Source organism: Erpetoichthys calabaricus, chromosome 15 (assembly GCF_900747795.2).
Source record: "Erpetoichthys calabaricus chromosome 15, fErpCal1.3, whole genome shotgun sequence".
Lineage (NCBI taxonomy): Eukaryota > Metazoa > Chordata > Cladistia > Polypteriformes > Polypteridae > Erpetoichthys > Erpetoichthys calabaricus.
The window spans coordinates 53253354-53267090 of record NC_041408.2 but is presented as its reverse complement, the minus strand read 5'-3'; the positions used below and the strand labels follow the sequence as shown (position 1 = coordinate 53267090).

Here is a 13737-nt window from a genome sequence, read left to right as displayed (position 1 = left end):
GCCGAAGGCGGGGACCTTGGCGGTCCGATCCTCGGCTACAGCAGCTGGCTCTTGGGGCGTGGAATGTCACCTCTCTGAAGGGGAAGGAGCCTGAGCTAGTGCGCGAGGTTGAGAGGTTCCGGCTAGATATAGTCGGGCTCACCTCGACGCACAGCTTAGACTCTGGAACTATTCTCCTTGAGAGGGGCTGGACTTTGTACCACTCTGGAGTTGCCCCCGGTGAGAGGCGCCGAGCGGGTGTGGGCATACTTATTGCCCCCCGACTTGGAGCCTGTACATTGGGGTTTACCCTGGTGGATGAGAGGGTAGCCTCCCTCCACCTTCGGGTGGGGGGACGGGTCCTAACTGTTGTTTGTGCGTATGCACCGAACAGCAGTTCGGAGTACCCCCCCCTTTTTGGAGTCCCTGGAGGGGGTGCTAGAGGGCATACCTTCTGGGGACTCCCTTGTTCTGCTGGGAGATTTCAATGCTCATGTGGGCAATGACAGTGAGACCTGGAAGGGCGTGATTGGGAGGAATGGCCCCCCCGATCTGAACCCGAGTCGTGTTTTGTTATTGGACTTCTGTGCTCGTCATGGATTGTCCATAACAAACATCATGTTTAAGCATAGGGGTGTTCATATGTGCACTTGGCACCAGGACACCCTAGGCCTCAGTTCGATGATCGACTTTGTGGTCGTGTCGTCGGACTTGCGGCCACATGTCTTGGACACTCGGGTGAAGAGAGGGGTAGAGCTGTCAACTGATCACCACATGGTGGTGAGTTGGCTTCGATGGTGGGGGAGGATGCCGGTCAGGCCTGGTAGGCCCAAACGTGTTGTGAGGGTCAGCTGGGAATGTCTGGCAGAGCCTCCTGTCAGAAGTAGTCTCAACTCCCACCTCCGGCAGAACTTCGACAATGTCCCGAGGGAGGTGGGGGACATTGAGTCCGAATGGGCCATGTTCCGTCCCTCTATTGTTGAGGCGGCTGACCGGAGCTGTGGCCGTAAGGTGGTCGGTGCCTGTCGTGGCGGCAATCCCCGAACCTGTTGGTGGACACCGGCAGTGAGAGATGCTGTCAAGCTGAAGAAGGAGGCAGCTAATAGGTACTGGCAGGCCAAGCGGAATGCGGCTTTGGTGGTTGCTGAGGCAAAAACTCGAGCGTGGGAGGAGTTTGGGGAGGCCATGGAGAACGACTTTCGGACAGCTTCAAGGAGATTCTGGTCCACCGTCCGGCATCTCAGGAGGGGGAAGCAGTGCAGTGTCAACACTGTATATGGTGGGGATGGTTCGCTGCTGACCTCGACTCGGGAAGTTGTGGGTCAGTGGGGGGAATACTTCAAAGACCTCCTCAATCTCACTAACATGCCTTCCAATGAGGAAGCAGAGCCTGGGGAATCGGAGGTGGGCTGCCCCATCTCTGGGACTGAGGTCACCGAGGTGGTCAAAAAACTCCTTGGTGGCAAGGCCCCGGGGGTGGATGAGATACGCCTGGAGTTCCTCAAGGCTCTCTCTGGATGTTGTAGGGCTGTCTTGGTTGACACATCTCTGCAACATCGCATGGACATCAGGGACAGTGCCTCTGGATTGGCAGACCGGGGTGGTGGTCCCCCTCTTTAAGAAGGGGGACCGGCGGGTGTGTTCCAACTACAGAGGGATCACACTCCTCAGCCTCCCTGAAAAAGTCTATTCGGGGGTTCTGGAGAGACGGGTCCGTCAGATAGTCGAACCTCGGATTCAGGAGGAACAGTGTGGTTTTCGTCCTGGTCGCGGAACAGTGGACCAGCACTACACCCTTAGCCTGAGTCCTGGAGGGTGCATGGGAGTTTGCCCAACCAGTCTACATGTCTTTTGTGGACTTGGAAAAGGCATTCGACCGTGTCCCTCGGGGAATCCTGTGGGGGGTTCTCGACCCCCTGATAAGGGCTGTTCGGTCCCTGTACAACCAGTTTCAGAGCTTGGTCCGCATTGCCGGCAGTAAGTCAAACCCGTTTCCAGTGAGAGTTGGACTCCGCCAGGGCTGCCCTTTGTCACCGATTCTGTTCATAACTTTTATGGACAGAATTTCTAGGCGCAGCCAGGGGGCTGAGGGGGTCCGGTTTGGTGGACTCAGGATTGGGTCACTGCTTTTTGCTGATGATGTTGTCCCGTTTGCTTCATCAGGCCGTGATCTTCAGCTCTCTCTGAATCAGTTCGCAGCTGAGTGTGAAGCGGCTGGGATGAGAATCAGCACCTCCAAATCCGAGACCATGGTCCTCAGCCGGAAAAGGGTGGAGTGCCCTCTCAGGGTTGGGAGCGAGATCCTGCCTCAAGTGGAGGAGTTCAAGTATCTCGGGGTCTTGTTTACAAGTGAGGGAAGAATGGAGCGTGAGATCGACAGGCGGATCGGCGCGTTGTCCACAGTGATGCGGGCTCTGCATCGGTCTGTCATGGTGAAAAAGGAGCTGAGCTGTAAGGCAAAGCTCTCAATTTACCAGTCGATCTATGCTCCTACCCACACCTATGGTCATGAGCTATGGGTAGTGACCGAAAGAACGAGATCGCGAATACAAGCGGCTGAAATGAGTTTCCTCCGCAGGGTGTCTGGGCTTTCCCTTAAAGATAGGGTGAGAAGCTCAGTCATCCGGGAGGGGCTCAGAGTAGAGCCGCTGCTCCTCCGCATCGAGAGGAGTCAGATGAGGTGGCTCGGGCGTCTGACCAGGATGCCTCCCTGGTGAGGTGTTCCAGGCACGTCCAATCTGGAGGAGGCCCTGGGGAAGACCCAGGACACGCTGGAGGGACTATGTCTCTCGGCTGGCCTGGGAACGCCTTGGGATTCTCCCGGAAGAGCTAGAAGAAGTGGCTGGAGAGAGGGAAGTCTGGGTATCTCTGCTCAAGCTGCTGCCCCCGCGACCCGACCTCGGATAAGCGGAAGAGGATGGATGGATGTAAATTCATTTCATATTATGCAAAAAGCTTATCTTACATTAGTCATTTGTTGTCAGTAAACTACTTGTACAAGCAACATTTCTTTAGTACAAATGACTTAAACTTCAACAAAATTCCTGGCTACTAGTTGCAGTGGACTGCAATGTCCACAAACTTTCAGTACCAAAATGCATGCGCCTGCCCAGAAGTGAACAATAAAGACATATTACAGACCGATGTTGCCAGTGGGGATCCTGCCTCAGGTGTCCAAGCCATGTGCTCCTTATTGCGTCTCGGAGCTCATAATGATGTCGTGCTGAGAGGATTCCCACAAGTACTTCATAGGAGTGCAACTCTTGTTCTTTAACTGGTGGAATAAAACCACAAGAGCTTTCTAAACATTATATTCACACATGACAACACACAATCTAATTTAGAGTGTTCACAAGATTAATATCAGGACACAAATTAAGTGGTCCAACTATATTAATTTTATTCATTTTTAATTAAAAATAACAGAAATGAATTTAAAAACCAAAAGCAATTTACATACAAAGAACATCTGAACGGCACTGAAAACAACAGGCCACTCAGTCAAGCCTATTTGTCTAATTATTCCCAAACGGCATCAAGTGAACTTTTAAAAGTTCCCAAATCGCTACTGTCAACTACAACATTTGTTTATTTTGAATTTTAAGAAAAATGTTTGTAACCTTTATTCTTCCTTCTGTGCACATTTTAAAAATGTTATCAAGATTATAGATGTGTTTCCTGCCTCAGTCCAAAGACATGCAGGTTAGGTGGATTGGTGATTCTAAATTGGCCCTAGTGTGTGCTTGGTGTGTGGGTGTGTTTGTGTGTGTCCTGCGGTGGGTTGGCACCCTGCCTGGGATTGGTTCCTGCCTTGTGCCCTGGGATTGGCTCCAGCAGACCCCCCGTGACCCTGTATTCGGATTCAGCGGGTTGGAAAATGGATGGATGGATTATAGATGTACACTAAAAACTGGAACAGCCCCAGCACTGAGCCCCATAGGACACTGCTTTTAACATCATGAAGCACCTTATCAAAAGCTTTCTGAAAATCAATATAAATAATATCTTATGCATCACCCTGGAGTCATATCAGCCAAAAATACAAAATGTTCGCCTGGTGTTTTCACTAAAAGCCTCTTTGCTCTATAAGCTGGAATGCTTTTCACTTTTGGTTTTCTTTTCTTAACCCTGCAAATCTTGTCTGACTGATGTCCGTCACATACTTATATTGCGGTTATCCTTCTCTGCTTAATGGACTATTAGCCATTAACAATGGATGAAGTTAAACAGATAAGTTTATAAAGAGGTTTAGTGCTTCAAGCTCAAGCAGTTTATCAGTTGATATTCCCTTTTCAGGATCAGTCAAACTACCAAAGAGTGAGCTGCAGATGCACTGCAACAATGTACATTCAGATATACTGTTGGAAGACCAATAACTCACAAACAGGCACTCATTAGTATAGAAATCAAAGCAGAGCTGCATGTGTGGTCCTTCCAAAAGAGAAATTCAATATATTGTATAATAAGGAAAGACTGCAGCATTCCAAAATCAGATCTTGTACTATGAAAATGGGGTCAGAGAATGGCTGGGTAGCTTATTCTTCTGCTATAACAAGTGGGCACTGATGATGGATGGGCAAACTGATGCACCCACATTTCCAGAACTGTAGATTCTCTTATTTATCATTTGTTACTTGTCTGATAGACTCAAATGTCCACCATTAACCTCAGCATCACCACCAAGAACATCAGCTACCTACAATTAAATGCATTTGTTTCATTTTACAAACATAAATGAGTACAATTTACCTCACCTCATTCACCTCATTTTTACTTTGGTAAGAGAATTTATTTTCAAACTAGCTGTACTACCCATCTAAGACAGGTTGAAATATATATAAGTAATCAACATAGGCCTCAGCCTATTCAGCTTTAACGTTTGCAGTATACCATCTATTGAAATATATTTGTAACATATGAATTACTAAAATGCATTACTTTTTCATTCCAAATGATGGCATATCCCATACCAAATGGCATAAAATGGCGATATAGACACACAGACACTTGTCCTTTTAGTAAGGTGGTTTAGGTTATTTTAAGAGTAGCACCTGTTTATTACAAGGATTATCAGAGCAAAGTCCTTACTGTATGGACTTGAACAGAATGTAGATTTTAGCAAATATTTATGCAAACAATACTGGAGCTTTTCCTCATGGAATTTTGCACAAGGTTTCAGGAAAGCACTATGGAAACAGGAGTAAGTAGTACATCATGTAAGCTACTTTATGTTGTCTATTATATCATGTAAAATGATGTTCTGTAATTTTATTATATTCCTGTTTATCATGGCACAGCAATGAGTTTCATCACAAAATGTCAATTTTATAAAACAAATAAATAAAAATAGCACAAATATTAAGCCACAACTTGAATTCAACTGTGAAGCACCCATGAGAGGTGTGAGGCATACAAAGACAGTTTTAGCCTTGTCACATCGTTTTATACCCTTTGGGTTAAATTAAATCTTTTTATCTACAGCTTCTATCTAATATTGCAAGCCCACTTTAGACAGCTAGCAAAAGTTCCTAAACCTCCAACAACAATTTTAATGGCTTAAAATTAAAGAAAAATAACTGCAATGAGGCATACTGAAGAGTTTTCACACCCATTCTGGTGTTATTAAACCTGTGAAAATAATGCTGGAGTCATCATATCATAATTTAGAAGAGATAAAAATATGATTATATTCATTATTACGGAGATCATACTCTGCCAAATGATATAGATAAAAATAATCGTACTGTTGTAACCAGAGAGATAATTACAATTAGAACTTTAGGAAAGAATTTGTAGAACGCCTTCACCCAGCTGCAACATGAGAAGAACCAACACTGGCCGACCAGGATGTCACACCATGAGCAGCAGGGCCCTTTTCTGACAGCTCCACCACGACTTGACAAACACTGCAGAGGCTAATGCGTTAATGAGCCGGCCAATCGCTCCAAGGCTTATCGTAGGTCAGGTGGTGCTGGTCACTCAGACTGCTAACAGTTCACCGCTTCAGACAGTACTGAGGGAGGACAAAGTCAGCTGCAAGGCCCTACACCTGGCTGATCTACACCACTGTCATGTTGTGGTTGAAGAGATAATGACGCAGACTTTTTTCTTCTTTTTTTAAATAGGAGTTCATTTCTCCACTTAATTACTTCTCTATGCAATTATCACAGTGCCTGACTGCTGCTCACTTATAATGGTGCTCTTCCTGCTTATGACACTAATTACTTCAAATTTCAGCCACTTTGGTTAAAAGCACCTGCAAAACTATATGTAAATTTAAATCTAATGTATTGCATAAATTTACAAAGACAGATTTTATGGTATATTTCTGTCACAAAGTTTTTTATTTTTACTCACACATCAATGCATTTATATAAATTAATGGAAAAAGAAAGCAGTACTGTACCAGACTACCTGGACATCACTCTGGTGGCTTCTTTTGGGAGTTAGCAAAATCCAACAGCTCTACAACATACATGACAGCTTTGGTGATCAATATACTTATCAAAAACTATCACATACAACAAATAAAACATTTTCTGTATATGATGGCACAATCTATTTTCCAGGATTACAAAAATTAAATGACATAATTATGTGCTTATGGTAATGAATTTTTAAAGTGCTTTGTGATTTTATGCTTGGAGTACAAAGCCAATCCAGATTTGAGATCAGAAGATGTTTGATCCCCTGTCTCTATAAACATTGCAGATTAAAGATGCAATTGTCGGGGCATCATCAATTTTAAATTGAGAACTCAACATGACTATTCTGCACTTCCTGTAATCTTCATTTTGGCTACAGAGTGTCCTCATTGTTAACATTCACAAACTAATAAAGTATGAAAGTACGTTATTTAACATAGAAAAGTCCAAATGGACAAATTAGTGACTAAGAAACCAACCTTATCAATCTGGAAATTCCCTGGCTTCAAAGAAAATGTGTGGCCCAAGATTTTGAGCACAATGATAAATATATTTTTTATTCCTAGTTGGTGGCCATTTGTTGTATTTTGTTTGTGGTTATCGTTCCGTCTACATGTATTGTTATTTTTTTCGCATGATGGTGCAGTGGTTAACATTGCTGTGTCGCAGTTCAGGTTACATTTTTGGCCCCAATAATCACTCCAGCACAGTTGGCCGACACTGCCCTAGTCCTCAGCAACACTTAAAATACCATTACACCATCACAATTCCCTCAAAACAGCTCCTTCTTCTCCATTGACTTCAGTGCATTAAATGAAGTTTGACAACATTCTCTAACATGTCCATGATTTTGCTGAACTTACAATGAGGTGATCTGCTTATACAGGCTTGCCCTCTCCATGACCATGAGTGACCACTCCTTTGCTGAAACATTACCAGGGTGGCACACAATCCACACACAGAAAAGACTCAACGGTGCCAAGACATTTCACACATGGTTTCAAAACCTTTTAGAAAAAACACAATGGAAGCAAACCAGGAACCAGACTTTGGTGGAGGTTGCTAGTCGAAAAACAACTCTAGTGACCCACAAGTATTTTGCAGGAATAGCAATCATAAAAAAGCCCCTAAAATGCACAGTACTTCAGAAAACACAAAGGCCCAGGAACGAAGGATGTAGATAAGTTACAAAATTAAGGGTAGAAATAGGCCTTTAAAGTAACACAATTAGAAAAGATGAGGAACCAAAACAAAGTGTGCATTAGCTTTTTGTTCCAGTGGAGTAAAGCATACTCAAATCTACATAACCTAGGGCCAGGTGGGACAGAAGCCTATCACTACAGCACCATGGGCAAAGCCGGAAGGAATGTGGGACGGGGTGCACTGCCCAAGGGCTCACAAGCGCACACGGCCATTCACAAAAGGCCAATCTGGAATCACCAGTTAACCGTACGGAGTAGAAGATTTGTTTATTTGTTTTTTTTATAAATTGAATCAACTCTACAAAGAATGACATATTTCATCAATTTTTTTGCCCTCTACTCTGTCTTCAGTTACAGAAGCACATACAATAAGGTTATATAGACAAAAGACAATCCACATTAAAAGATTAACACTTGTAATTAGGACAGTTACAACTCTTCAAACCTGGAATCTCATGGAATTCCTTGTGAACAAATGCACACTCAAAACAAACATGGCAGACAACAGTCAACATCAATTTGCTGCAATAGCTTGCAAGTTATTTTGTATTGTAAAACTGAAATGACAAAAGTTAATGTTGCTCTGCAGAAATAGGCTCTCTCTTTGCAGGCCTGTCTTCTGCTCCTCTCTTTATGGTTATCAGTTTTTCACATTTCAAGACAAACTGCATACAGGAGGAGGAGTATAGAAACCTCATCAAGGACTTTGTTAAATGGTGCGACTTAAACCACCTACAACTGAACACCAGCAAAACCAAGGAACTGGTGGTGGATTTTAGGAGACCCAGGCCCCTCATGGACCCCGTGATCATCAGAGGCGACTGTGTGCAGAGGGTGCAGACCTATAAATACCTGGGAGTGCAGCTGGACGATAAATTGGACTGGACTGCCAATACTGATTCTCTGTGCAAGAAAGGACAGAGCCGCCTGTACTTCCTTAGAAGACTGGCATCCTTCAACATCTGCAGTAAGATGCTGCAGATGTTCTATCAGACAGTTGTGGCGAGTGCCCTCTTCTACGCAGTGGTGTGCTGGGGAGGCAGCATTAAGAAGAAGGATGCCTCACGCCTGGACAAACTGGTGAGGAAGGCAGGCTCTATTGTTGGCATGGAGCTGGACAGTTTGACATCCGTAGCAGAGCAACGGGCACTCAGCAGGCTCCTATCAATTATGGAGAATCCACTACATCCATTAAACAGTGTCATCTCCAGACAGAGGAGCAGTTTCAGCGACAGACTGCTGTCACTGTCCTGCTCCACTGACAGACTGAGAAGATCATTCCTCCCCCAAACTATGCGACTCTTCAATTCCACCAGAGGGGGTAAACGTTGAACATTATTCAAGTTATTGTCTGTTTTTTACCTGCATTTTTTATTACTCTTTAATTTAATATTTTTTGCTGCTGGAGTATGTGAATTTCCCCCTGGGATTAATAAAGTATGTATCTATCTATCTATCTACAAAATGAAATCAGAGCCCAACCCCCCTCTGCTTACTACAGGACGGAGTCATAAATACTGAACATTTGTAATATTTACAATTTGAAGTTGGGTGGCTCCTACTGCCTTGTCATTTAATCAGTGGGGTTAAGATGTATCACCATGTTACCTCATATTAAAGGATAACTTTTAAGATTAGCCTGAAATCAGGGCACCTTTTATAAATGAGAGCAGAGTTGGGCCAGTTATCCTTGTAAGGCCGGGGTTCTCCGTCACAGTCAGTCCTGGAGAGCAACAGTGGCAGCAGGTTTCGCTTCAACCAATTCCTGTCTTAGGACTCATTTATTTGCGGCTTCATCTTGTAATTTTAAGCAGCTTTATTTAAATTAATTGTTTCCTGTTTTCTTAACCAGCCAACAGTTAGTAACAAGATGCAAATAAAAAAGAAATCATCAACTCTCCTGTTAAATTGGTTTCATTTAATAGTGTGTATGTGCATCATGAAGTATCAGTGATAACAAAATGTTTAGAAATAAATGAGAGAAAAGGGAAGGACCATGAAGTGAAAATCTGTTCTGGCCCACAAACCACTTGGGTAATCTACAGAGTAATTAAAATTTGTCTTGGATGAATGAAAGCACGAAGAGACCATATAGTTAAATACAATGTTTCATTATCAGCAAGGACGATCTTCTAATTAGGAAACTTGTTGGAGAGAAAACCCGCAGTTACTATGGCCCTTCAGGATCATAACTGAGGACCCCTGCTGTAATGTTTGCCCAATATAATGCACACATCTTTAGGGATGTGGCATGAAACTTGGTGGAAAACCCTCTTAGACACAAGGAGAACTTGAAACTTCACTAGAACAAAACGTGGTGTTATATGCATGCCTCTTATTGTATAAGAAAGCAGACATAATCATCAAATTGATGTGTCACATACAGTTACTATGTGACATTTTGATTTGATGATTATCTCAGCTCTCTTATAAAACGAATTCAAATACAGTAAATATTGAAATGTTTAACAGCTGAACTTCAAGAGTCTGCAATAAAAGAATATAAAGAGACAATAAATAGTAAACACCAAACTCTATAAATATCAATGTGCAATAACAGCATTATATTAACATTACACAAATATATATTAAATAAATAACTTAGAATTAGAAATAAGGCGTCATGTAGCTCTAGGCACTGCCCTGCACTGTGGAAAGAAGGAGCTTCTAATGAACAGATCAGAAATGCGATTCTGCTACTGTTGAGAAAAGTAATCACAGACCATGTGTTATTAAAATTTAAGAACACTTCAATAAAAAACAACTTTATTAATGGATATGAATTAAATGAAGATTTACAATGATTCAAGTGTAACTTGTTTTTATTAAAAGGAGTGGTGTGCGATATTATTAACCGATTCTGAAAGTTTTGAAAGATTTTGCCTGGCCACTTAAGTTACTAACAGCTGAACCCCGCAAACCCATTCAAGTTTCCCACCTTCATTGAAGGCTGAACTGCGAATTCGGGAGGTAGGACTGTCAAAGCAGACCAGGACGGACCTCCTCCAACAGAGTAACCGATTCTCTACAAACCAGTGAGCAGATGAAATGCGGGCGCCCAGAGAAACCAGTAAGCAGGCGCCGCTACTCAAGACGGTGGTGTCACTGTGGCTTTAAGTAATACGATACGGGCATGAGCGCTCAAGGTCGAAGTGAAGACGGGCAACGGTGCCCAGTTCTTAAAGGAACGAGAGGCAAACTGTCCGCTATACTCCCTTGAGGCAGAGTCCACAACTTGTGCCGGCGCGGGAACAACGTACCTGCGTAAAGGAAATCCAGGAATGAAGCCGTCCGGTTTATCACCATCCAGAAATGCACCACTACCGCGACAAGACACGGGCACAGCAGCACTGTTAGACTTCGCATGGACAGTCTCCGTCTGTGTATTGAAAAAACAGCAAAAAGGAAAAACTCATCCGGCCTCAAACTTAGTTCTGTTCCAAGAGCAGGTGCGATAAACTGAAAGACTCCCGCAGTGCTGAATTTCTAGAGGTAAAGATGATACCTAGTCAAGGCTGCCTGCTTGTCGTAACGTATTACGTTGTATTGGGACGTTGAGCCAATCAACGGCAGGGCCCACGTCGCAATGAATCATGGATCTTGTAGTTCTCGATCGCAACACGGACCTTGACACGCCTGAGGGTGGTCCCTCAGTTGAAATGTTATTTATTAAGAATCCCTTAGTGCGTCACATTTCATACATTAATGGCAGGCCAATATAAATTTACACAAGGAAACAAATTGAATAAAAGGAAAATAAGCATAAAACTGCAAAATTAGTTAATTGAACAAAATGTTGGCCTCTTAACCGTTACAATTAATGCGCATTTCAGATAATTTTTGTAGCACCTTCTTACCTGTCTAGCTATTGAGTAATTATTTCTATTTTTCACAACTGGAACGCAAGCTGGTTATATGGTTTGCAGTGAGAGGTATGGGAATGAGCCAGCAGCCTTGACGTTTGCAGTCCATCGCACTAACTGCACGGTCACACTTCACTTACTCGAGCACTTGGTGCAAACAAATGACAAAACACAATTCCATTTACATTTTCACACAGAAATAAATTTAGCTAAACTAACTTACGATTTAAAATGTGGCACTGGAGAGGCACTCTAGAGTTTTCAAAGTTCCTGAAAAAAGTCGGCGTTTAGTGGTCCACGGCCCAAGTCAAAGAGTAGGCACATTAAGCCAATTGGACAACCCGTTTCGCAAAGTAAATTTATAAAGGAGCAAATGTTAGTATCCATAATGGCAATGTTCTTGAACCTTTGTGAGATTTTTTTCCAGGTGGCAGAAACGCGAACTGTTCAGTAGCACACAGCACTTTCAAATCTCCCGGGGGCAAGTACGTGCAGCGTTACTGTGGGGAACAGCACAGACACGAAGCGGTGCCGCCTGATTGACAGCGAACTCTCTAGAAGCATCCCGTGGTCTCTTCAACGGCTTCATATGGAGCGCTGTCCAGGGGCCAGGAAACCCGTAGTATGAAGTACTTAAACGGGAACCCCATGAGGGTCAAGCGCCCGGGCGTTTCTAGCGGAAGGAGTTGACGATGTTGAGTGGTCTGAATTGTGGCGGACGAGGCGTCGGGGGCCGTGACGAGCCACGTGTGGAGAAAGGCAGCCTAAAAAAGTGGCAGATGCACGACAGAAGAACGGCTGGCGATCACCCCGAGGTGAGGCGCGACTTGTCTTGGTGTTTACCACCCTATTTGTTGTTTTCCGGTGGTGTTCTCTGTGGCCCCTAACAGCGGGGAACTTTGGCACAGTAGAATTGAACAGTGTGCCAGTTGTTTTGTTCTGTGCCCGACTGTTTGAAGGCTCAGACCTGCCTGGTATCTCGCTGTGTGTCCGTCTCTCCGTCTATCTCTTACGTCACCGTACTTGTTACAGTACAATGGCATGATGCCAGGCAGAAACTTTTTAAGTGATGATCATTTAAGACCGACAACTGAGGGACGCGTAGACTGTGAACTGCCAGACTAGCGTTTAATACTAAAGAAAAAGGAAACCCGAAGAGCCATTCAGTCAGGTGGCCTGGTTAATTCGTCACATTACATACAGATTTTACATTCATCCATTTGCACAGGTGCCAGGACTGAAGCCTATCTCAACAGCAAGCTGTGCAAGCAAAGCAGGAGCCAAGGTGACCGACTTGTAGGATTGAGCAAAATTCCTAAATAAAAAGCGTATAAAATTTACATTTGCATGATACCTTTATCCAAGGCAACTTGCAACATTTATGATACCATTGGTTTTTGGAGTACAGGCAGGTCAAGTGACTTGCTCAGGGTCACTCAATGTTGGTAGTGGGATTTGAACCCACAACTACAGATGTTGAAGTCCAGAGCCGGGCTGAAGTTCAAAACCTTAACCACTACACCATTAAATGGTTCAGACCTTCGGAACATCAACACAAAATGCTGCTCCTCCAGTTTGCATCTTGCTCAGTTTAGGAACAGAGAGCAGGCCAACATTTAATGGACTTTAGTCTCTCAAATCAGTATACAATGGATAACAAAAAAACATATATATGAAATAAAAGAACTAGAGCTTTGTTTAAAAATTGTTTGAACTGTTTTACCATTAATGTGGATTTCCTCTGGGGGCCCCAGTTTCCTCTCATAGTCCACTGCAAAGACATACAAGTTAGCTGGAGTGGCAATGCTACGTTGGCCCCTGATGTGTGTGTGTGTCACCCAGTGATGGACTGGCGCACTGTCCAGGGACTGTTCCTGCCTTGGATAAGCAAGTTCACATGGAATGGATGGAAAGATGGAATTATTGAGTGATTTATGAAATGTGTTACTTAGAATTTTACCTTTATTTGATTCTGGTAAAATAAAAGAAATGCCATCATTATTGGGGGAATATCCTTGGAGTGGAACATAATATGTACAGATTATAGTAGTACACTTTTGGAAAAACATAGAAAAGAATGGAGAGATTAAATTTTACTCTTGAATATACAATTTATGACATTGGTATAAAAAAACAGTATGGACAGTTTTTAAATTTGACAGCCCTTTCCCTCTCTGGTTGAGCTTCTCTGGGTGACTTGGTTTCCTCCCACATCCCAAATGCATGCCTGTTAGGCTGTTTGGGTGAATCTGTGTCATATTAAAAGTC

General features: G+C 43.5%; 1 protein-coding gene across 1 annotated transcript in view; it reads right to left on the bottom strand.

The window, feature by feature from the left end:
* The window catches only part of b3galnt2 (beta-1,3-N-acetylgalactosaminyltransferase 2), a 49190-nt gene extending 38034 nt beyond the window's left edge, over positions 1–11156 (bottom strand). Inside the window, exons 1-2 of the mRNA XM_028820871.2 lie at positions 10867–11156; positions 3121–3253 (exon numbers count right to left, since the gene is read on the bottom strand). Coding sequence (XP_028676704.1) covers positions 3121–3253; positions 10867–10972 — 239 coding nt within the window. The 5' untranslated portion in view covers positions 10973–11156. The remainder of the gene's footprint in view (positions 1–3120; positions 3254–10866) is intronic.
* Positions 11157–13737: the final 2581 nt, after the last annotated feature.